The following is a 23,497-nucleotide window of genomic DNA, read 5'->3' on the forward strand; positions in this document are numbered from 1 at the left end:
AAAAGTGGCTGGATTCTCTCACCAATCACTCAAAAGACAGGCGACCCGCCAAGAGGGAATTTCTGAAACACTTTCCGAGCCATTTCTACGGTTGTCTCATCCACTGCCACAGAATGAGAAACTCCTGGAGTCCTGCACATGTTTGGATTGTGGCAGAGGGTCCTCAGATGGCCGGGTCAGGGCCGGTCCCCGTCCCCTCTCCCTGAGGAAACAGGAGGGGCGGGCAGAGCCTTGTGCCTGCGGCTCTGCTCCGCAGCGGAGGCCCAGTGGGTGTTCCTGGGGGCTGAGCCCACAGGCGTGTCAGCGGGGCCCCAGCTGTGGCCAGCTGTGGGTGGCCTAGCGCCCTGGGCACATGGGGAGGGGGTGACCACGAGAGGGCGCGCGTGCGTCGGGCACACACATCCAGAGCTTTGTGTCATACCGCCACCCCCCCTCCCCTGCAAGCAAGTCTCCAGGGTCCCCAGCCACCCACCCATCCATCCATCCAGTCAGGAGTGGTGGGGGGTGGGCACAGCGGCCTAAAGGACCGAGGTGCCCGGCAGTCCACTCCTCCGCCTCCCCCCTCCGCCTGGCGCGCCGCCTCTTTGTCTCTGCTCCGCCCAGACAAATGGCTGTTGGCAAGACATTGGACGCGCTCTTGGGGAGCCGTGTGCTCGGTGCTGCGGTGAGCAGGGGGCGCCACGTGGCCGCTGAGTGTCCCCCCCCCCCCATACACTGGGAATGGGGTGGGGAAGAGGGGAGGGGAGGGAGGGAGGAAGGCGGGCGCTATTTTGACATCTCATCAAAGAACTTGCTGCCCGTGTCTGCTCCGCAGCTGATGGATAAACAAGGATCTGCTCTGGCTTCCCGCCCCTCCACCCCCCCCCACTCCCACCACCCCGCTCCCCCCCCAATCAGTTCAGGGGCGGCGGCGCCGGAGGAGCAGACGCTCCACAGCCTGGCAGGATCAGATTTATTTACTGCCTCTGGCAGGGAGCCTGGGCGGCCCAGGGACTGCGGCAAAGATCCCTCGGCCACAGTGGGATCTCTGCTTCTCTCCGCCCAACGGGCAACCCCACCACCATCACCACCACCCCAATCTCCATCCCAGGGTGGGGGAGGTCTGCCTCCCCCACAATCCCTGGCAACAGGCTGGGCGAAGGCTACGGGTGATTTTAGAGGTGGGCTGGAGACGGAGGGGGCGGCTAGCATCCCAAGGCTCACCCAGTAGGGAGAGGGGGGTGGTGGTGAACATTGGGGATTGCAGCTGCCAGTTGGCAAACTTCCGGGAGACCAGCAGGCTCTGGAGTCCGCTTCCTCTAGGAGCTTTCTCCTGTCTCTCCAGACACGCTCCTAACTCCAAGGCCCCAGTAGCCCTTGCCCTTGAGAATAAATTAAGGAGTCTCCAACATCTACTAGATCCCAGGTGACGGGGCTGGGTCCAGATCTGTCATGGTGCCCTGGCCTCCCATCTTACAGAGTCCGGATGGCCACGGGGTAGAGCAGGGACATGTGTTCGGCCCCCTTAATGGGCAGTTTGCGGCTGGCATAGTGGTGCACGATCTCGGGCACGCTGCTGAAGGGCGGGCTGTTCTGGCCCAGCACATACTTATGTTCCTTGGTCCGGGACAGCTTCATGTGCATGAAGCCCTGACTGCTCCTGGGAAAGAGGAAGAGACTCTGGTGAGTTTGGGGGGTCGAGGGATCTCCCCAGCCTCCACCTTGTCCTCCAGTAACCTCCACACCTGACATGGTGGTTTCTGAAGCTAGCTGAGGGTGTGTGTGTGTGTGTGCGTGCGCGCGCACGTGCGCAGTGTGTGAAGGAGGGGTGTGAATGGAGATGGAGGTCAGTCCGGAGGTATGAGTAGCAGCATGAGACACTGGCTTTGTGGTGCGGACACTGGGTGTGCTGAGAGACAGTGTGTACACCGTGAGTGTGCAGGGTGTGCACAGGGTGTGTGCAGGTGGAAAAGGGAACCCCAGCACCTCTGCCCATCCGCCTGTGTGGCCCGGATGCCTAGGAGGGGCTCCTGATGACTCACAAGCCACCGCAGATGCCCTGGGCCAGACGATGGGTGGACACATGTAACCACCACCTCGTCTCGGTTGGGGCTCTCTCTTGGCCTTGGGGAGAAAACAAATTAATCTGGAAGCAACCTCAAATCTGGGAATGTTCAGCTGCCCCCTGGGACACCCCTTTACCCTTTTGCTATCTGGGCCTTGGGCCCAACCCTTCGGCTTAGGATGACATCACACTTTCTGAGGCGGTAGCTCTGTTTCCTTCCCCAGGGAGGCCTCACTTCACCACCTCTCCCACAACAACCCAAGGAAATGGGCATTAGAGGTCCATGGCACCCGGCGCCTGCCAGCTCCATCCCTTAAGAGAGGAGGCATGGTGGTAAAGCCCCCAGCAAGAAAGAACATTTATCCAAACCTCAGGCTTAGTATGCCAGAACCCGCCCCCCCCCCCCCAAAACCCCATCTGAAGCCCTCAGGCAAGAGGGAAGGAAGTGTTTGGAGGGACTCTGAAGCTTGACTTTTTTGCTGTTGGCCCCAGCTCACCTGGGACAAGGGCTGGGTGTAGAGATGGGTACAAAATAGGACCCGCAAGGGGACCTTTTTGAGCACAACCCCTTCCTTCCGAGGTGAGGCTGATGAGGCTGGCAAACCTCTTCCCCCTGCCTCCCCTGGTTGGAGGCACCTCACTAGGCACCAAGTGAATGGGGGGAGACTGGAGGGAAGAAAGGGACAGAGGAAATTCACAGGCCTCTAAGTCCTACTCCTGCCCCCTCCCAAGCAGAAGCCTTGTTGGGAGCCTAGTAGCCTCCGGGGTGAGAAGGCTGGGTGTGTAGCAGGGTGCGGGTCCACCTGTGCGTCTGAGATAGTGCCTGGGGCTGACAGAGACCGTGCAGGCCCAGGGGAAGGTTGCCAAAGGGCCCCGGGGTGGGTAGGCCGTGGAGAGGCAATGGAACTGCCACCCTCCCTCACCTGCCCCATGCCGAGGCCCAGGATGAAAGCTGTGGGAAGTAGTGTGGGCCTCACTGTTTCCCAGTGTGAAACTGACCCCTTCCCCACAGTCTACTTGGGGACACTGTCTCTTCCCAAAGTACACCTTAAGACTTTCTTGTCAAGGGACAGAGTTAAGCCAAGAAGGGCAACAGGGGTCTGGGCACGCATCCGCTATCAGTGGTACTGAGCTCCTGAGGAGAGGATGGCGGTGCAGTGCAAACCCCCACCCCCCAATGGGTCCCAAGAGTCCATTATTAAAGGTCTCTGCCAAGTCCTCAGGGAGCTGGGTGGGACCAGCTGGACCACAGGGCCGGGGCTGGCAAGGCTCTTTGAGGAAGCTGTTTAATTACCAGTGAAAGCCCTTCCATTAGGGAGAGAAGAGAAACCATAATTGTATTTCAGAGAAGCCATTTATATGCAAACGAGGCCCCTGCAGATTGATGCTGCTGGCCAGGCCAGATCAGTCGATCTAAGGCAAGGCCTGCTCAGTTCCACTCCAGGGAGCCAGACCGCTGGCATCTCCCCTGGCATTGGCAACTCTGGATCACAGGCATTGCCCCCACTAAGGGGTGGAGCCCTGCAACTGAACAGTGTGGTTCTTGTAGTCAGATTGAGTCTAAACCCTGGATCTGAGGGCTTAATATGTGAATGTATTGTCTCTCTTGCCTGTGTCTCTCCCTCCAACCTTCCCCTGTCTTCCCTATCTGTATTCTATCATATTCTCTCTCTCTGCCTCTTACTATCTGTATGCTGTGTTTTCAGATAGGGTCTGGCTACATTGCCCAGGCTAGCCTTGAACTCCTGGGCTTAAGGGATCCTCCAACCTCAGCCTCTAACGTAACTAAGACTATAGGCAGATGCTACCCTGCTTGGCTTGGGTCCTTTATTAGGTGGTGATCTTGAGCAAGTTAAAACTTAATCCTTGAATCTCTTTTAGGTGTGAAAGAAAGAGATCTGACAGGGTGGTAGTTGATGAGGAGGTGGGATATGATTCTTGGTATGTTCCGTGAATTTAAACGATAATGTATAAAGCAATTCACCACTAAAGTTATGTACGTCAAATTGCTGACAAACTAATTTTTCCAAAATGCTCCCATGCTTTTTTAATAATTCAGTTTGCTAGGCAAGGAGAGCAGGAGGAAGAACTCTAAGAGATAACTACCAACCCATTTTGTGGAGAAACCAAGGCTCCGAAAAGTTAAGTGGTTTGCCTAGGGTCACCCAGCTAGTTTTTATCAAACCCAAGGGTATCTAACTATAGTTTGGTGCCTTGTCTGTTTTCTTTTAGAATAATCATCTCCCCAATAATGTGGTCTAACAGTTCCATATTTCCATAGATTGGATTTTTTTTTTTTTTGGTCGGCCATGGGGCTTGAACTCTGGGTTCTGAAGAATGCTGTCCCTGCACTCTCCAGCTCAAGGCGAGTGCTCTACCGCTTGAGCCACAGCGCCACTTCTGGTTTTTTTTTTTTTTTTGGGTCCGGTCGAGGGGCCTGAACTCTGGGCCTGGGCGCTGTCCCTCAGCTCTTCAGCTCAAGGCTAGCGCTCTACCACTTGAGCCACAGCGCCACTTCCGGCTTTTTTCTTTTTGCTTATATGGTGCTGAGGAATCGAACCCAGGGCCTCAGGCATGCAAGGCAAGCGCTTTACCACTGAGCCAACTTCCCAGCCCCCACTTCTGGTTTTTGAGTGGTTTATTGGAGATAAGAGTCTCACAAACTTTCCTGCCCAGGCTGGCTTTGAACTGCGTCCTCAGATTTTTTGGGGGGAAGGGGGGAATGGAGGGGACTGGTAGTGGTTATCTAATGCTCCCAACGAATTTGGTAGGAAGTGATTAGAGCTCTAGAGGTACATAGATACCCCGTTCCAGCCTGTCTTGTGTGGGGTGTAGCTCTACCAGGTAGAATTCCTGATTGCTAAGAGGGCTGGTCATTCTGCTAGGAATGGACAGGAGGCTTAGGGTTGTGCATATCTGTTCCTGAGGAGTGAGACTGAGAGCCAGGGACAGTGCTGGCCATCACAGCCTTTAAAGCTCAGAACTTCCCTGCATACGCGCATGCTGAGACCCTCAAAGGAGAATGGCTTTGTGTCCACGGTCCTGCCCTCCTCCCAGCACCCAGCATCCCATTTCATCCCTTTAGATTCTCTTGGGCAAAGCTCTTTTCTCCTTGTCAACTTCTAGAACCTCTTGGGCTTCCATGACCAATGATGATGGAGACAATTTGTTAAGCGCTCAGCCTGGTGTTAAGCACTTGATTGGGTGTTACTTCATTCTTGCCTGTCAGATGGAGACTATTACTCCAAGTTATAAGGAAGGAGGAGGCCTAGACACATTAAGGGGGAGCCCCAGGCCATTCAGCCAATGACAGAAGCCTTCTGAACTGGACACTGAGGCCCTATTCAGGGAGGGAGGGAGGGAGGCTGAGTCTCAGGATCCCCCCCCCCCCCCAGGTGTCTTTTGTGGAGTCACAAGTCATTCACAAGGGATGGCATGCTCCCGCAGGAACACTGGCATCCCCTCCCGCCCTGCCAGCTGTGCAACTCCAGCCATGGCTGGCCCCACTCACTTGAGGGACAGGGAGAAATCGTTCTTGCTGGTCTCACTGTTTCGCACCAGGTAGCTGGCCTCTTTGCACAGCCGGAGCAGATTCTCGGCGTCTGTTCGGCTGATGGCCCCGTGGTACCAGCTGAGGATGGGAGAGAGGGAAGAAGGGGGGGGTGGGCATCTCTGCTGGGTCCCTCTCCAGCCAGGTCCCCTCCCCCACCCCCATTCTGGGTGTATCCCCCCCACAGGGAAGCCAGTGCCAGAAAGGGGACCAAAAAAAAAAAAAAAGGGAGAGGGGGTGTCCCCGCCTGGACACAGACACTCACACCTGGTTTTCCAGCGGCAGCGCTGGGTCTGTCCACTCGCCCAGGGGACTGCTGGGCTCCGTGCCTAGGGGCTTGGCTGACTTGGGGTTCCCTGCAGAAAGTCGGGGAGGTAGTCTCCCCTTCTCCTCCCGGCCAGGCGACAGGCAGCCCTTCTCGGATCCTTCAAACTGGGCTGTAGGGGAAGAGAGGGGTCATGGATTCTGAGGACTCTGGAGTTGGCGTCCTATCGGAATAGCTGGCGCCCTATTTCCTCCAGCTCCCAAAGGAGGTGCAGTGCATGTTCTGCGAGGGCAGTGCAAGCTAAGCTCACGACCAGACTGTGGGGACAGTGGGGACACACGCAACCCTGGGCCCATCCCCTGCTGGGGTGGGGGCAGGGCTCAGCTTCCAGGGCCTTGCAGCCTCCTGTCGCTGTGAGAGGGGAGGGAGGAAGGAGAGAAAACACCAGAAACCACTTAAGCGGCTCCCTCAGGAGCAGCTGCTGGCCATCCCTTCTCCCATCCCCCCCAGGGTGGCTTCGGGGCTGATAATATTGTTTCTTTCTCCTCCTCAGAGTTCATTACCGTTCTCCAAATCAGCCTGCCAAGCCATTCTGTAGAAATGACTTATTGATCTGAGAACAATTATCCGATTCCCCTTGGTGCCATCCTGACAGGCTAATCCTGCTGAAAGCCGCCAGACAGCCGGTCATCCTGCGCCCAAGGTCGCTGCCCACAGGCTCCCCTCCCCCACCCACCCCAGGGAGTGACTTCCCACAGGTACCCATGCACAGGTGACAGACCCTCTCATGCACACGTGTACAGACGTGCTCACACACACGGATGCCCCCCCTACAACTGAGCACCCATTCTGGGTAAAGCTGAGCGGAGATGGAAGAATTTGGTCTCTCTCTCTCTCTTTCAATCACCAGATAACCAGGATCAGACCTTCTTCAGTGCCAGCACCCTTCAACTCCCCCCCCCCCAGAGTATACCCTGCACTGTTAGACAAAGATCTACCTAAAGCCGGGCACCGGTGGCTCACGCCTGTAATCCCAGCTACTCAGGAGGCTGAGATCTGAGGATTGCGGTTCAAAGCCAGCCTGGGCAGGAAAGTCTGTGAGACTCTTATCTCCAATTAGCCACCAAAAACCCGGAAGTGGTGCTGTGGCTCAAGTGGAAGAATGCTCGCCTTGAGCTGAAGAGCTGAGGGACAGCGCCCAGGCCCGGAGTTCAAGCCCCCCAACTGACAAAAGAGGTGAATTTGAAATAGTAGACTTTTGTGGCCTGGTGAGGACGTAAGGCCTCCCTTCACAGTTACCTTCCCCATCGCTCCATAGACAGTCTGCCTCGTCCTCCTCCTACCATGACAAGAGGGATCGATTCTTCCTGGGTTCTCAAACCCTTCTCCACCTCTCAGCATCCCCAACCCAAGCCCCAAGGGGCCTCACGAGGACATGTCATGCTGGTCAGAACCACCCCCACGAGACCCACCGCTGCTGTCCTCCAGGCTGGGCTCAGGGAGGGGTGAGGCTGGACCGGAGACGTCCCTGTCCCCGTCTGGCAGGGAAGGGCTGCTGTCCAGCTGTCCCACAGGCGGAGGCCAAGGTAGGTCTTTGATGACCTTTATGTCAACTGGAGCCAGTAGCAAAGGGAGAAGAGAAAGACAGACAAGTGACAGAGGTAGACAGACAGAGGCAGAAGTTGAGACACTAAAACCCAGAGCCAGGACACAGAACAGCCTAGAAAAGAGGAGGAGCTGAGCCGAGTGCTGGCGGCTCACGCCTGTCATCCTAGCTCCTCAGGAGACTGAGATCTGAGGATCACAGTTCAAAGTCAGCCGGGGGCAGGAAAGTCTGTGAGACTCCTATCTCCAATGAACCACCAGAAAAGCAGAAGTGGCGCTGTGGCTCAAGTGGTAGAGCGCTCGCCTTGAGCTGAAGAGCTGAGGGACAGCGCCCAGACCCAGAGTTCAAGCCCCACAACCAACAAAAAAAAAAAAGAGGAGGTGCTGAAGCAGAGGCGAGGACAGCTTCTGGGGAGCAACAGAACTTTGAGAGGATTGAGTGCAGTCAACAACTTTGACCAAGCACAGCACGGTGGCTTGGTCAAAACGTGGGGTTGGGGGACGGCTGGGACCAGCAGGGCCCCGAGTTTTGCTCTGACAGCCCGTGGATCGCCCCCTTCCTTAACTCTCTAGGGTCCAAAGAGATCAGGACAGCTAGCCAAGTGGGAGTAGGAGTTACTCCCATTTCCCACAGTGACACTCAGGTCTGTCCACAGACTCTTAGCACCTCCCCTCCCACCCCACTCCAACCTTGTCTCTCTCTGTCTCTGTCTCTCTCTCCCTTTCTCTTCTCCTCCTCCCCAAGCTGGGAAGTCATGGGCAGTCATGGAGGCTCAGGTTGTCAGGAACACTCAAGTTGGAGGCAGATGGGTTGTTTTGCAATTGAATCTTGCCCCTGGATCCTGAGAAGAGTGATGCTACCACAGCGGCTGTGGGCCTGCTAACGAGGTTTGCTAATGATGAGCATAGATTTTCCCATTAAGCAACCCAAACAGTATTGATTCTCCAAGGAGGCTTCGGGAGATAAATGGCCCATCCTCAATGGTACTCGGTTTTTTACTGGAAGCCAATCAGAAACCTGAGGTTCCCCTCTGTCTGGCTGCCCAGGGTGGGGCAGCTGCAGGAGGAGCGTCTCTCCCACCCACCAAGTCCAAGGGGGGCATTTAATTCCTCCGGATTCAGGACTTCAATCTTGAATGATGCTCTCTCCCAACTAGTGGCTCTTATTTTACCCGCGTCAGAGTGCACTTATGTACTTTTCCATGGAGGATAGGCCTGGGAGAGACAGTATGGTTAGGACAGGAGAAACCTGATCTTTATTTAGCAATCGGGATTCCTTTCCGAGATGCTGTGGGGCCAGACACTCATAGTCTGCCACTGGGAGACACAGCCCTAGAATTCAGGTGACACACACAGCTATTCCATCGTTTGAAGTGTTGAATGCCATCATTTGTTAAACGTGCTTCACACAGGCCACAGGTTTCATCATGTCATATTGGAATTGCTTTATTTTTTTTTTAAAGTGTACCCAGCTTCCCCAGAGTGGAAGTAGTCCAAACGTCTTGGTTTCTGAGAGGTGACAATGCCAGGATGAAATGCCCTGCCCATTCTCCCATGCCTGCTACTCCCTGGCATGCTCTGTCTCCTAAGTCCCCGATTCTCTGTGCTATGGAACTCGCTGTCCTGCTGCGTAGTCCCCAGATCCCCGGGATCGATTCCTATGCTTCAACCAATCTCACCTGCAAAGGCTTTGGAAATCCGCTCCTTCTTCCACTCCCAGGGTTGGTCATATTCTTCGGGGGGCCGCTCATCATCCTCAGGCAGGCGGGACTCCCGGGGCCAGGGGGACCCCTCGGCCTCTGGGGTGGCTCCCTCTTCCTCTGGCTCATAGGGTGTATCGTACAAGGGCAAGGGCTGAGCTGTCATCTCCTTACAGCCCCGGATCTCTACCAGGGCAGGAGAGGGAGAGGTATGAGCTAAGCCTAGCTACCCGGCCATGCCCCCCCCCCCCCCCACCTTTGGCAGCTATCTTTTGCCACGAGCCAGGCTTCCTTCCAAGGAGATGCTCCGCTCTGGGGGAACTCTACAGCCACACATCCTGAATCCCTTGTCCTGGAAACACTTCCAGGACTCTTAACAGCACGGAGAAAAGGGAATTAGGGGCAGACAAGTGACAAAGAGACAGAAAAAGAATCCCATGATGACTAGTAAAATCAAGGAAGCTGAAGTTGACGTGTTAGGGAAACTGAGGCACATCCTCCCCCGTAATACATCTCCTTGTCCTTCTCTATCTACCTACCTACCTACCTACCTGTCATTTACCTTCCACTTAGGTTCATTCCCATGGTATCGCGATATCATTTCACAAGTAGGAAGTCTTTGTTGCTCAGACACTGCTGGCCACCCACTTCTTGAAACTTCCTTTTGACAAAGTCCGTTTCACGAACTGCCTTCTCTCTCATCACTCCCATTCGGTCTTTCCCCCTGCTCTTGGCCTCTGTTTCTTAATCATCTGCCGCATCTCTATTTCTAATCTCATTCCCGTGGCCATAAACAAAGATGTCAACGCGCTGTTTCAAACTCACCACCTTCTTCTATAGTTAGTGATTTGCTTCTGGGGATCACTGTCCTCAAAAGTGAATCTGGTAAAAAAGCTATGGATCTATTCTCCAGAAAAATGTGTGCTCAAAAATTTCCACATTTGGGCGGGTGCCGGTGGCTTCACCTGTAATCCTAGCTACTCAGGAGGCTGAGATCCAAGGACCACAGTTCAAAGTCAGGCTGGGCAGGAAAGTCTGTGAGACTCTGATCTCCAATAACCCATCAGAAAACCGGAAGTGGCTCTGTGGCTCAAGTGGCAGAGTGCATGCCTTGAGCTGAAGAGCTCAGGGACAGCACCCAGGCCCAGAGTTCAAGTCCCATGACCAACAAAAAAAATAAAAAATAAAATCCACATTTAACTGCTGGGCACTGGTGGCACAACACCCCTGTGACCTCAGTGGTAACCACTTTCTCACTTGGTTCCATTTCTGAGCATTACATTGTTCTCCTTGGACCTGGTCCTAACTTCTTCATTCTTTGCTCTCATGTCTTCCTATCTGGATCACTGTCAGAGCAAACCTCTAGAGCACAGATTCACATTTCCAGGACTCCAACAGAATAACAGTTCTCAGGGCTCTCCGCCATAGGGGAATAGCAACTTATTGGCTGGCCTAGCAAATGCTCATGCTCTTCCTCAGCTCTGCCTCCTTGCAGAGACAGAACAATTCTAGTTCTTTCTTTTCTATGCAGTGAATGGCCTGCCCCCACGCACGAGACCCATCGCTTCCCTGAATTGCCAAAGCCTTAAGAGGGCAAGTTCAATTCTGTCACCCACTGTAGTCACAGAACTAAGAAACAGTCTCCGTCAGTAACAGAGCTGGCATTTTAATCTCCATTTGTTTGTTTCCTTAATCTTACGTCTCAGTTATTTCCAAGTTCAGGAGAGGAAGAAAGAGGTCTTTAATTATTGGCCCTGTAAGAACCCCCAACGATTGCCACAAAAAGCCTGCTCACTCAACTTTCTGATGTGTGGTTCTTCTAGTCCATTCTGCACACCAAGACGTCAGTAATCCTCTTAAAATGTCACATTAATTCTGAGTCTTTCTGGCTTAGGAATTTATAATGAGTCCATTTCCCCTTTTGGAGCAAATCCAAATCCTTCGCTGCAGTTTTCAGAGTGCTTCCCTGTGCCCTCTTGGTCTTGCTCATCTCAGCTCTCAAGTATGACCATCCCTTCCCTACCATCCCTCCTTTCAGCTTGTTTGGGGCTTTGGTTTCCACATATCTACTCTTCTCCTCTCTGATCACCCTCCCCCGCGCCCACGTGAACTCTTTCCCTGGATCTTCTTTTGGCTTCGGATCCCCAAGGATCTCCTTAATTCTGAACGATTTCATGGCTCCTATGGTTCTCTATGTTTCTAGTCCTATTTCTAGTTGTCCAAATCTGTTTCACTTCAGTGCAAGGTCACCTGAACCTTATCACTCTTCCCCAGAGCTAGCTAGCGCTCCTCTTTTGGGGATCCTTGCTCTCTAGCCCATGCTTCAACCTTGCCATTCCTAACCATCTCAAATGCTTCTACCTGACTTTATATTGCATGACCTCCTCTAAGGCCTCAAGTTTCAATGAGTCTCTGCTCTGGTCTCCGAAATGACTCTATCTTAAATGCAGGGGCCATCTTGCCAGGGATCTGACAAAGGCTTTCTCTGTATTTCTCCAAGAAAGTAGTCCCAAAGATGTATGAGTCCCGGAGTCTGTTCTGCAGAGCCTACACCTCAGGGAGCATCTCCTGAGCATCTCCTCCGCCCCTGTCACTCACCAGCCATCATTTTTTGGGCCTTATAGGGTTCCATGTAGCCATCATTTTCAGGCACCTTCTCTGGGGCCCCTGGAGCACCTGAGGTGGCTTCACCAGTCTCCTGAGCATCAAATGGGTCCGCATAGTCTTCTAGGATTGCCAACTGTGGGAGGAGGGCAAAGACAGCAGGCTTCAGACAGCTCGGATCTTCCCTAACTGACCACAGGAACAAGAGTCCTGGGAAAGCTGTGTTGGACTGGGATCCCAACTAACTCCCCAAGGATGGGCTCTGGGGCTTGGATGGGGACCAGGCTATTATTATGGCTCTTCTTTCGCAGAGTCCCCCACTTCTAGCCGACTGCCAAAATGGTACATCTCTCTTCTCTGCAAATGTTGTGTCTCGGGGCCATATGCCAGGCTAAATAGCCAGGAAGAGGCTACTTACTGTAGGGTCTTACTGTCCAAGAAGAACACGTGTCTACACCAGGTGGTGGTTCAAAGGCAGGAATTAATTCGGAGGAGTGGTTACTAAGGTGTTAGGAGAGTTCAAGTAGCAAGCCGAGAATGGTGAGAGAACTTAAGAGATTAGTGTGCTCCACGCTGCCGCTGCTCCTCTTGGCAGGAAGGAATGGTGAGCACCCACTTGGTCACCATTCTGCTGTTTGACCTGCACAAGGGTCCTTGTCACATGGGCATCATTATCCCCATTTACAGAAACAGGAGGCCCCAAGACCACTTTGCTTAAGTGGGGGACTCAGGATTGGAAGCTTTGCTCTTTGTACAAAGAACCGTCGGATCTGCCACCAGTGGGTGTCTGGGCTGACCAGGAAGAAATATGCTTTCGGGTAGCTTTGAGGCCCTGTTGAAATCCCCGTGGCTTCCAGAGGACAGGGACAGGAAAGGCCTTAGTCCTCTATGTCCCAAGCTGTCCGTCTCTCCCACACAGTGGCTCACAGCCACCCCTCTGTCCTTGCTTCCAGTCAAGGCAGAGCTAACCACAAGCTGCCGGTCCTGCAAGGCGCCCAAGGTGCTCAAGGCTGGGGGTGGGTGGGTGGGGGCGGGGCAGCCACTGGAGACAATAGAGCCTTTCTCCAAGCTGGGCACTGGTTTTTCCTGGGGAGACGGAGCCCAGCCCACCTAGAGCCGCCAGCACCCTAGAGCTCTAGGCCACTAGGAGTGGCTCCGGGGACGGTGGTGTGAGGAAAACCTGCCTTTCTCCCTACTCCATGCTAGGCATTTGTTCTGAAGTAGATTAGGCCTTGGAGAGCTGTTGGGGGAACCACTCTGCCCTGAGTGAGAGGATTTGGGAATGGGGACCCACCCCCTTCCCCTTAGTTAAGGACACCAGGCAGGGTGGTTCCTGTCTGTCATCCCAGAGCTCAGGAGGCTGAGGCAGGAGGATTGAGAGTTTTGAGGCCAGCCTGGGCTACAAAGGAAGACATGGACAGAGGAACAGAAGGAACTAATCCTAATTCAAGGGTCCCTTCAACGTATTGCTTGAACCCCTGTTGGCCTCCAGCAACCTCTGAAGCACATTCTAGTGGCCTCTACCAGCCTTTCCTTCAGGTTTTCAGCTCCTTCGCCTCCCTCTTCACGTCTCTGCCTGAGACCACCATCTCGTGCCACCCATCTGTAGCACCATCTACTAGTCTGGGGCTCACTGGCATACAGAAGGCACTAGAAAAATGTCTCTACTCCATCACCACCCCTTTTCTCTTCGCCCTTGGTGTTCTTCTTTTCTCCAGGAGGCAGAGAAAAGAAATGTACTCACTTACATATACGCTGCTTCTACACAGACCAACGGCATCCACACGCTTACTCCTAAACCCAGGGGGCTCCAGAGCCTGTCCGCTGTTGGGGATTCTGCCTGTCCGCACCCGTCACTCGTGGAAGCTTCTCAATAGCGTCTGACTCCCCTGACACTTCAAATCTCACACCAGCTTTCCAGGGCTTTGAGAAAAAGCACAAAGCGACTTCAAGTTCTACCTTTCCTCTTTGTTTCTCTCTGCCCATCCTAGCTCAGTGTTCTCGGGAAAACTCTGGACTCTTAACCATTTTCTCTTTGCCGTGTCACTTTCCTGTTCCTCCACGACTGGCCAATCCTCACTCATTCTTCTCTTTCTTCAGAAAGTCCTTCTGGAGCCCCTCTAAACACTTCCTTCCACGCCCCAGGCCCATACAGGGCCTCTGGGCTGGCCTGTGATCACCTTGTGTGGTAAATGCTTGTTTTACTCAGGATCTCCTTCAGACTGAGCTTCCTGGGGGCTGGACACAGAGCCTGAACGCTGTCAGTCATTATGTTAAATCTGTTCATAGAAGACAGGAAAATGGACAAAGGAAGCACTTGTCCTAGTTTATTCAGGGGAAGAAGAATGCTTCTGGGTGGGGTGGAGTCATAAAGGGGGACTTAGTCTCCCCAAGTGAGTCTGTGTTCCCAGAAGCTGCTCACGGGGATGAAGAGACACTCCTGGTCCAAGCCCCCTGATGCCCCTTCCCTGTCTCCAATCCACACAGGCCCTTCGTCTTTCCTCGCCCGGTCTGATCAGAGCCACGCATAGTATAATGTTTCTCTCTGGAGTTTTGGGTCTGTGCCTAGAGCCACAGCCCATCCCAGGCTGGCATGGGCTTTCCCAGCGCCAGTCGCCAGTTGCCCATGGGGCAACCAGGTGGCAGCTCTTGTGGGTAGCTCAATGGCTCCTCTGTTCCACTCCTAGCTCCACGCCCTGCTCCAGGAAGCCTTGGTCCTGGGCTGGGGCTCCCATAGGATCTATGACAGGAACAGCAGTAAAGACACCAGGTTTGGCAGCACAGGTGGCTACCCTGGGCATGGAGGATACCAGACAGAACCCAGGCCTCCATGCTCAGTGCTTCTAGATCCCCACTGCTGCTCAATGGGGGTAAGCAAGCGGTCCCTGTGAGTCTCTTACACCACATGTTGTTTTGTCTGTGGTCCTTTGATCCCCCTTTGATGTGTCCTGTACCTCTTCACTGGGCCTGGCACATAGTAGCCACACAGTGCACATCTGTCAGATGCCCAAAAGCCCCCTTTCCTTTCCCGGGCTCCATCTGTGGGGTGACACCAGCATTCGGATTCCTGGTCAGTGTGACTTCTGAGTGATGATCAGCGGTGACAGGATCAGACTCACGAGGAGAATCTACATTTGAACTAGGATCAAAACCTCTGGCTCAAAAGGCAAAAAGAGAAGAACTACCAGCCAAGGGACTTCAGGAAAGGCTTCTAACACAGGGCTGGTATTTTGGCATGTCCACTGGTCATCCAGAATTGACTGAAAAGCTGGCATATTTCTGAACAAGTAAGTAAAGTAGCTGCTATCCAGAAGGTCCTGTGAGTTCCCTTCCTCCGGCCACCTAGGCCCCTCGATTCTCATCTGTCAGCTAGGCATTGCCCTTCCCGGAGCAGCTGTCAGACTTTAAATCTCCTTCCTGCCCACACCTGGTCTCCAAGGTAGCTAGCTCTGGTTTGGCCATCTGGCTTTGGTTTGGCCCTACCCCATGGACTGCAGGGGGTATGAACACAAGGCAGAGATAGGAGGATGGACATTGCAGGATGTTGGCTCTGCAAGGTTCCCAAACTCTCTACCGTTTTGTGTGTGTGTGTGTGTGTGCACGCGCACGCATGCATGCAGGTAATTTTGAATCAGTGTCTCCCAATTTAGCCAAGCTGGCATCAGATTCACGATCTTCCTGCCTCAGTCTTCCTAGTGCTAGAATTACAGGCTTGTGCCACCCCATCAGCTCTTGCGCTTCTTCAGTTTACATTTGAGGTCCAGAAGCCCCTGGCTGGTTCAACTGTCATTGTAGGTAAGGGCAGAAAAGAGGGAAATGAAATTGTAACAGTGCTTATTCGAAAGGCTGGCCCGGAGTGAGTGTTCAACATTTAATATCATAATCTTTTCTATTCAGGTAATGAAGGCATCAAGAGTTCTGATTGGTGACCAGTACACTGCCTGTCGGCAGCATGGAGAGGAGTAGGAGCCAGGTCTCCTGACTCTCGGTGTCTTGGCACTGTTTTCTATAAATATGGCAAATGCAGCACCTCCTCTAGTTGCACACTTAGAATTTATTTTAGGGTCTAGGGATATTGTTTAGTGATAGAGCACTTGTCTAGCATGTCAAGACCTCAGGTTCAATCAAATCTCTGCACAGGAAAAAAAAAATTAGCCTGGGGAATTCAAGTAGCCAATAAATCTAAACACATTTCTTTTAAAAAATTAAACCATTTTGTTTCCTTTAAAGCATTTAACCACAGAAGCCCTATGTTACTGAAAACCTATCAACCAACTAATTTGGAAAAAGGTAACACTACTTAACTTTCCTGAAAGCCAAGTTTTGGGTACCTATTGTTTCTACGTCCTGGGCTGCCTATTTTAATCTGCCTGGGAAACTCTTTCAACATAAAACAAATTGATTGTTTTGCCTTTTCTAATTACAAGAGCAATGCCAGGCTTACGAAACACTCAACATATCAGACTGCCGCTGCTGCCACTAACCTTTGTAAGAACCTTTGGTGTATCCGTGGCCACCTCAAGAATGCATGGCCAGCAAGGTCACATCATTCAGGAAATTGTGAATTCAGCACAAAACAAGACCCCGATTTTCTTCTCTAAAAGCCTCCTTGGTGCTAGGTGCTAAGAGACTGCCCACGGATGCTCAGCCCAGAGCCAGGCTGCAAGGATGTGAACCATGCAAAGGTGTTTTAACATTCCTGTGTTTCATTTCATCCATAGGTAATTCAGGTATAGAATCTTCCTTACAGGGTTGTTACAAGTGTCATCTGGTCTAATACACATCCTGCTGCTTCAAAATGATACCAGCTATGAGGCAGGTACTTAGAAAATGTCAGCATGGGGCTGGGAATGTGGCTTAATGGTAGAGTGCTTGCCTATCATGTATGAAGCCCTGGGTTCAATCCCTCAGTACCACAGGGGGAAAAAAAAGCCGGAAGTGGTGCTGTGGCTCAAGTAGTAGAGCTCTAGCCTTGAGCATAAAGAGGCTCAGGGACAGTGCCCAGGCCCCCCAGAGTTCAAGCCCCAGTATTAGTAAAAAAGAAAAGAAAACAAAATGTCAGGCACTATATTATTAAGGATGAAAAGATCAAATACTGGAGGAGGGCTGGGAAGGTGGCTCAGTGGCAGAGTGCTTGCCTTGCATGCATGAGGCTCTGGGTTCGATTCCATAGCAGAAAAAGCAAAAAGCCGGAAGTGGTGCTGTGGCTCAAGTGGTAGAGCGCTAGCCTTGAGCTGAAGAGCTGAGGGGCAGCACCCAGTCCCAGAGTTCAGGCCCCACGACCGGACCCCTCCAAACCTCGGGCCCTATTTAGCCAAGTCAGCTTAGCCATCCAAGATCACCAGGGTCCCAGCTAGTTCCTGCTCCCAAGAGACAAGATTGTCAGGGCTGAGGTGTGACTGAGTTACTCACTGGCCAAGGCACTAAAGCACAGATGTCTTCCAGACAGTGAGTGCTCTAGGGTAGGGTGGCATTGGCACAGGTAGAGTGGGCAGGCTAGCCTTACAATCCCCTAGTAGCCATAAGCCTCAGCTGAACTTGAAGCACCAGCGGTAGCATAGATGGCCAAAGCGGCAGAGACCAAAAAGGGCTAAGGCATCTAACCATTCTACAACAACCTGGACCCCTCCGCCATCCTCATCCTTTCCCACGACTTTCCTCCTCTCGGTATCTCTAACAGAGAATGACTGCTCCTTTTGGGAGCAAATTCAAGTACAGAAACTCAGGCCAAGATCATTTTAGTACCTAGACGGCCCAATAGTCAATGAACACTGGATAAAGGATGGTCCAACAACTGGCAGTCCAATCATCATCTCAGGGCAAGAATGTCTTTTTTTTTTTTTTTTGCCAGTCGTGGGGCCTGAACTCTGGGTCTGGGCGCTGTCCCTCAGCTCTTCAGCCCAAGGTTAGCGCTCTACCACTTGAGCCACAGTGCCACTTCTGGCTTTTTCTGCTTATGTGGTGCTGAGGAATTGAAACCAGGGCCTCATGCATGCAAGGCAAGTACTCTACCACTGAGCCATCTTCCCAGCCCAAAATTGTTTTTTTGTTTGTGTCAGTCATGAGGCTTGAACTCTGGGGTCTGGGCATTGTCCCTGAGCTCTTCAGCTCAAGGCAAGTGCTCTACCACTTGAGCCACAATGTCACTTCCAGGGCAAGAATGTCTTGTTCAACTCTAGACCCTTTGACGGCCTTTTACTTTTCCTACCACTTGTTTGCTTACTCCTTTCTAAACAGGGGCCTCGAAGACTCAAGTCTATATATGGAGATTACCCATGAGCTACATCTGCTTTTTTTTTTGGCGCGGGGATGGGGGGGTGGGGGGGGTGGGGGGGGGGGAGGAGGGGAGTGAGTGGTCGTGGGGCTTGAACTCTGGGCCTGGGTGTTGTCCCTCAGCTCTTCAGCTCAAGGTGAGCACTCTACCACTTGAACCACAGCACCACTTCCACTTTTCTAGTTGCTTATTGGAGGTAAAAGTCTCAGGGTCTTGCCAGCCCGGGCTGGCTTTGAACCACGATCCTCAGATCTCAGCATCCTCAGTAGCAAGGGTTACAGGCATGAGCCACCAGCACCCAGCTTCTGCTTTTAAAAGTTCTTAATTCTTTACTTTGGGAGCTATAAACTCCTATCAGAATCTGAGAACTGTGTGTCTTTCCCAGAAAAAAAATAGGAATGATCCTGATGCACACCATTTCTTGAGCGAGTTGAAAACGCCAGGAACCAAAGCTCTGGTTTCAATATAAGGTGCCCGGCTAGCTTATTATCCATGTTGCTCCCCATCCCTCCATGTCTTGGCATGAAAGAGGCCAAGGACACACTGCGCAGATGGTCTCAGGCAGTTCAAAGCTTCATCCAATCAGGGGCCTAGGCCCCTAGCCATCCCCCTTCCCTAATTAGAGCAGGTTTTTCCGGTTGAAGGTTGGAGAAAAGTAAGCAAATCAAAAGGACTGCCCAAGCTCTCTGGCCCCCTCTGCCAGAGCACAGCCTGGGGAAGGTGGGACAAGTGCCCAGCACCAGAGGGAGCTCTTCCTGGGGCCATCTGCTGAGGCCCTGCCTGCCCATTTCAGGGTGCTGCTCCTGCTGCTCCCACACCTGCCCTGCCAGGCCTGCCCAGATGGCCAGAGTGCATGAGCCTTAGGCTGACAGCCAGAGTCCTGAGTGAGGAGAAAGCTAATGGTCCTACACACTCTGAGCCTCTCAGGGTCCTGTTCGGGCCCTCATTCTCCCTTGCCTCTATACTTAATGGATGCCTTTCCCCGCTCAGTCTTTCAAGTTCATCACAGAAGCACCACCACCCCCTTTCATCCAACCTCCGGACGTGGCCCCTCTGTTCCCCGCACTGGCCACTAGAAGAAGGAGAGAAGCAAGCCAGCACAAGGCCCACCCTGGTCTCCCAGTCTCCTCCACCTCACTTCAGGAGGAGGCCCCAAAGCAACAAACCTCAGTGCCTTGAAGAGCTGAGAACGAGAATACAGCAGTCAGAGGGTACAAAACACCAGTTTGGCCAGAGCAGGGGCAAGGGAGCTCACCATGCAGGAACAGCACCTTACATGAACCCTACGCCACTGTGCCACTCATAAGGCCCAAGGGATGCTCAGGTATTGTGCTTATGGTAAGGATTCAGGGACGCTGGGTTTTACCTAGAGGAAGTTGCTCACTCTAAATAATGGGGGAGCCCTTGCAACTGTTACAGCCCATGAAACAGTGTTCCAGCTCAAACGGCATTCTGGATTCTTCTCATCATATTCGCAGAAGAAAGTACAGATTGTGTGGCTCCTGGAAGAGCCTGCTGGATGTCATTCCTGCCCCTCCAGCTGACAAAGGAGTCAGCCATGTCCTGGCCTCCTCAGGTCTGAACAACCTACAGATTTCAGAGCTGACCCAGGCTGAGGCATAGATGCTCTCCAGTAAGAAGAGACTAAGAGTCTGTCTGAATGATTTCAGTGGGTTCAGCACCTTTCTTGAGGTCTCTGGAAAAATGTGCAAGGGAAGGATGACCCTCAGACTACCCTGGGAGTGGATGGTCACCATTTAGGACATACATATGTCAAGAATTTGTCAGACACTTGGGCGACACAGACATGAGGAGGATACAGTCCTTATCCTGGAGGAAACCACAGCTTGGTGAGCAGCCTGTTAGGTCATTCTTACCCACTTACAGAGAGGAAAAGGGTCCAAGACAGCTTAAGGCCCTGTGCCAATAGCCAGTGGTTTAGAGAAGAGATTAACTGATCGGCGGAGAGACTAGGGCCTAGCTACTCCCTGGGCCTCAATGCCACACCATCAACACATATCACACAGCCACATGGTCCTGATGACAATTAGAAAGGAAACAGCACAGCCTGGGACACCCTAAGGAGCCTGGCCTTCATGGGCAGCCATGCTTCACAGCAGGGACTACGGGAAAAATTACTCACATTCCTGAGGCTTCTTTCTGACCTTGACACATCTCTCTCATCCAGAAGTGGGCAGAGTATCTCTCCACTAAAATCCTCCATTCTAGAATCCTGTGATTCAGACAGCAACTTTGCTCTCCGATCCAGAAAAAAAAAAAAAAGTCCTCTTGCATAGGAGAGGTTACTGAAGCTCCAGGGCCTAGCTCCCAGGGAGTGCCAGGGTAGCTCACAGTCTCTGATCTAGGACTTAGGGCTGTGGGGGCCTGGGGATGGCTTTCAGCTGTCACTCTTCCAGAGAAGGTTATGAGTGGAGGCGTTGGGGTGTGGGGAGGGTCTCTGAGGGAAAGGAGACGTCTTGGGGAACAGTGACTTGCCTGCTGTCCTCTCTGCCCCATGAAGAACCATGAAAGACTGCACAGCCTCTCTGAGAATGGATCTAGGGGGAGGCAGGCCTGGAGGACATGGGCTCTGCTTCGGAGCCCTATCTAGGCAACAGGTCCTGAGCAGCAACTGTGCTCATAAGTGTGTGCATGTGTGTAGGTGGAAAGGGGGACCAGGAAAGAGTGGGCCTGTAGTAGCCTCTGGAGATAGCTGACTACCCCAGTATAATCAGCTTCCTTGGCAAGAGCCACACAGTGCCCAAAGCTACTATCCTGAGAACAGCTCACCCGGTTCTAGTTGCCACACTGGGGGGGGGGGGGGGGACGGGGGGAGAGTTAAAGCCGAGGTCAGCCCTTGCTGTGTCTACAAAGAGAAACCCTAGCCTTCTTTTCGGGAGGGAGGGGGGGGGGCTTCAGTACCTGTAAGGATGCTTGGGCTCAAAGAGGAGAAGGAGGGGGGGGGGGAGGAGGAGGAGGAGTGAAAGGGAGTAGGGATGAGAGAAAGGACGGGAAAGCTTTGTGCAGATTCTACCCTGGGGGGAAGGGTCAGAGATCAAAGGGCAGAGAAGCCGCGGCTCGGAAAGGGCTGCAGGGGTGAGGGGTGGGGTGTGCTTCCCCATTCCCGTTAGATCAGGCTGGGTCGTGGGGAAGTGGGGGTGGGGGAAGGTGCTGTGGAATCAAGGAGGAGGAGGAGGAGGGGGGGGGTCACCAGTCCGGGGACCACGGGCAGAGTTTGGGGGGGTTCCTTGTTCGCTTCCGATTTAGCTGGCCGGGAACCTGAACAAAGGTAGGCTAAGACCTCGAGCCCCGGGGTCAGGGGCCGTGACAGCCCCCAGGCCCAGGGCCGGCCAGGCGCCACCTTTGTCCCCCCCACCCCCCCCCCCCCGCGACCTCCAGGCCTCCGCCCGCTCTCCCCTCGGGCCCACCCGCCGCCGCACTCACCCTGTCGCTGCTGGCCGGGGTTCCCGAGCTCCGCTCCTCGGGAGGGGGCGCCGGGGGCCCGGGGGTCTCGACCCGGATGAGGCGGTGCGGGGGCGAGCCGTGGCGCGGGGGCGGCGTGGGTCCCGGGGCCGCGGGGGCGGCCAGGGCGGCGGAGCCCGACGACCCCCCGGAGGAGTAAGGGTCTTCGAAGTCGCGCTCCCGCTGCAGCCTGTAGGCGGCCAGGATGTCCGGGGGCGGCGCGGGGGGCGCGGCCGGGCCGGGCGCGGGGGGGCGGTAGTCGGGCTCCGGGGGCGCCGGCTTGCTCCCCCCGCCTCCGCCGCCGCCGCCGCCCCCCCCGCCCCCGCGGAAGCCCAGGTGCTCCCGGAGCCACTTGGCTACTCCACCGCTGCCACCCCCTCCCGGACCGGCCCCGGTACCTCCGGCACTCCGGCGGGATCCTCCCGGGCCGCTCCCGGCGCCCCCCTGCGCCCGCGGCCCCGGGCCGGAGCCCGCCGGAGGAGCTCCGCTCAGTAACATGGGGCCGGCGGGACTGGGCGAGGGGAGCGCGGGAGCCCGGCGGGGGCGTGGCCACGCCGCCGTGGGATGGGCGTGGCTTCGGTGGGCGGGGCGGGGCCTTCGCAGGGGCAGGGGCGGGGCCTAGCCGGGCGGGAAGGGGCAGTGTGTGTGGGGGGGGAATAGCCTTCAATAACAAGGGAGGGGCGGGGCTCTGCTGTCTCTCGGGGTCGTCCTCGCTCCGCCCCGGAGGTGAGGAGCGGAGATCATCTCCTCACCTGGGGTGGATGAAGTGGGGACCCCCTCCCCCGGAGATGGGAATGCAACTCCTGGGCTAGGGTGTATCCTCCTGCACGTGTCATCTGGGGGTGTGGGGGGGGGCGCATCCATGTATCCCCATCTGTTTCCCTTCTCCAGCTCCCAGCAGGTGCGAGGAGATGCTGAAAAGGTGTGTGTGGGGATCCCTAGCCTTCCCGCCCTCTGTCCTTCTTTCTCCTCCCTCCCCCTCAAAGGCCTGGCAAACGGAAAGCGATGTTTTTGGATTTGGGGAGGGTTGGGCGAGAAAAAGGGGGGTTTCCTAAGATATGTCTGCAATTGCTCCCCCATACACACACCCCCCCCCAGGCCTTGGGGGCCCCACCTACCTCCTCCTGCCCCCGCAGATACCCAATCCAGGCCAACCCTTCCCGCATCACTTTGCCCGTGTCGTTCCCACGGACCCCTCTCCCCCCCACCCTTTGCGTGCAAACAACCCTTGCACAAATATCTCCAACAACAGGCGCACCTGCCCAGAAGAGGCCCACCCAGCCCGCAAGGCGGAGTGCACACTCGCAGAAATCCCTTTAAGCCACATCCAGGGTTTCATTGTCAATCATATGAATGACAGAATGGAAACAGACACGTCAATAAATCAAGTCTAGAAACAGTTCCAATCTTGTCTATCACAATCCCTTATCCTCCCGAGGCTCTGATGCTCAAGCCCTAAGCATTTTTGGTCTTGGAAATAAGGCCAATTCCTCACCGGAAGTGTTGTAGCCCTGAAGCCAGGGCCAGCATTTGAGTTTGGCTCAGCTGGGGAAGGTCTCAGTGTACAGTCTGTAGCTCCCATCTTCTTGCCTTAGACTCCTGGGTGCTGGAACTACAATCATCCATCACCACACCCCACCATAACTGCCTTTTGAGCTTCCAAAGAGCCTCAATGAGGTGAGAGTTCAAGCTGGGGGAGAAGCATGTGATAGGGAAGGGGGGATTTCCTATAATACCCTGTCTCAAAATATTAAATTCCTGCTATGTGTAAATTCTATTGTTTTATGTCTATGGGACCATGCTTGTAAAACTGTCATGTGAACACTTGTCTCCTGGGAATCGTGTTTAAATTACAGGTTACCATTTCTTTAGATCTAGCTGGGGTGCAGTCCTAGAACTCATAGTTTTGACAGACTCTCAGATGACACAAATGCTATTGGCCCCCAGATACATATTGAGTAGTAAGACTCCGATCCTATGCTTAGCTTCATGA

At 54.0% G+C, this 23,497-nt stretch overlaps 1 protein-coding gene across 2 annotated transcripts; it reads right to left on the bottom strand.

The window, feature by feature from the left end:
* Positions 1 to 941: 941 nt before the first annotated feature.
* On the bottom strand, positions 942 to 22,039 carry Shf (Src homology 2 domain containing F). 2 transcript variants are annotated; one of them, XM_042687684.1, is made up of 7 exons: positions 21,487 to 22,039; positions 11,763 to 11,904; positions 9,144 to 9,350; positions 7,332 to 7,472; positions 5,860 to 6,031; positions 5,556 to 5,675; positions 942 to 1,639 (listed from the first exon to the last, which is right to left on the bottom strand). In XM_042687684.1, the coding sequence occupies exons 1-7, from the start codon at positions 22,000 to 22,002 to the stop codon at positions 1,453 to 1,455; spliced, it is 1,485 nt and encodes a 494-aa protein (XP_042543618.1). In that variant the 5' UTR covers positions 22,003 to 22,039; the 3' UTR covers positions 942 to 1,452. The 2 variants fall into 2 exon arrangements, with proteins under 2 accessions (XP_042543618.1, XP_042543617.1); XM_042687683.1 differs by lacking the exon at positions 7,332 to 7,472.
* Positions 22,040 to 23,497: the final 1,458 nt, after the last annotated feature.

The sequence above is a fragment of the Dipodomys spectabilis genome, unplaced genomic scaffold (genome assembly GCF_019054845.1).
Source record: "Dipodomys spectabilis isolate Male_0828 unplaced genomic scaffold, ASM1905484v1 ptg000108l, whole genome shotgun sequence".
NCBI classification, from domain to species: Eukaryota; Metazoa; Chordata; class Mammalia; order Rodentia; family Heteromyidae; genus Dipodomys; species Dipodomys spectabilis.

What these genes read in the sequence shown, in the direction of transcription:
- Shf (XM_042687684.1), bottom strand. Translation starts at nt 22,002, where the DNA reads ATGTTACTGAGCGGAGCTCCTCCGGCGGGCTCCGGCCCGGGGCCGCGG. An exon ending in GGCCCAAAAAATGATGGCTG is followed by an intron (nt 9,351 to 11,762) that starts GTGAGTGACAGG and finishes CTGCCCTGGTAG; the next exon opens with AGATCCGGGGCTGTAAGGAG. An exon ending in GATTTCCAAAGCCTTTGCAG is followed by an intron (nt 7,473 to 9,143) that starts GTGAGATTGGTT and finishes TACTGGCTCCAG; the next exon opens with TTGACATAAAGGTCATCAAA.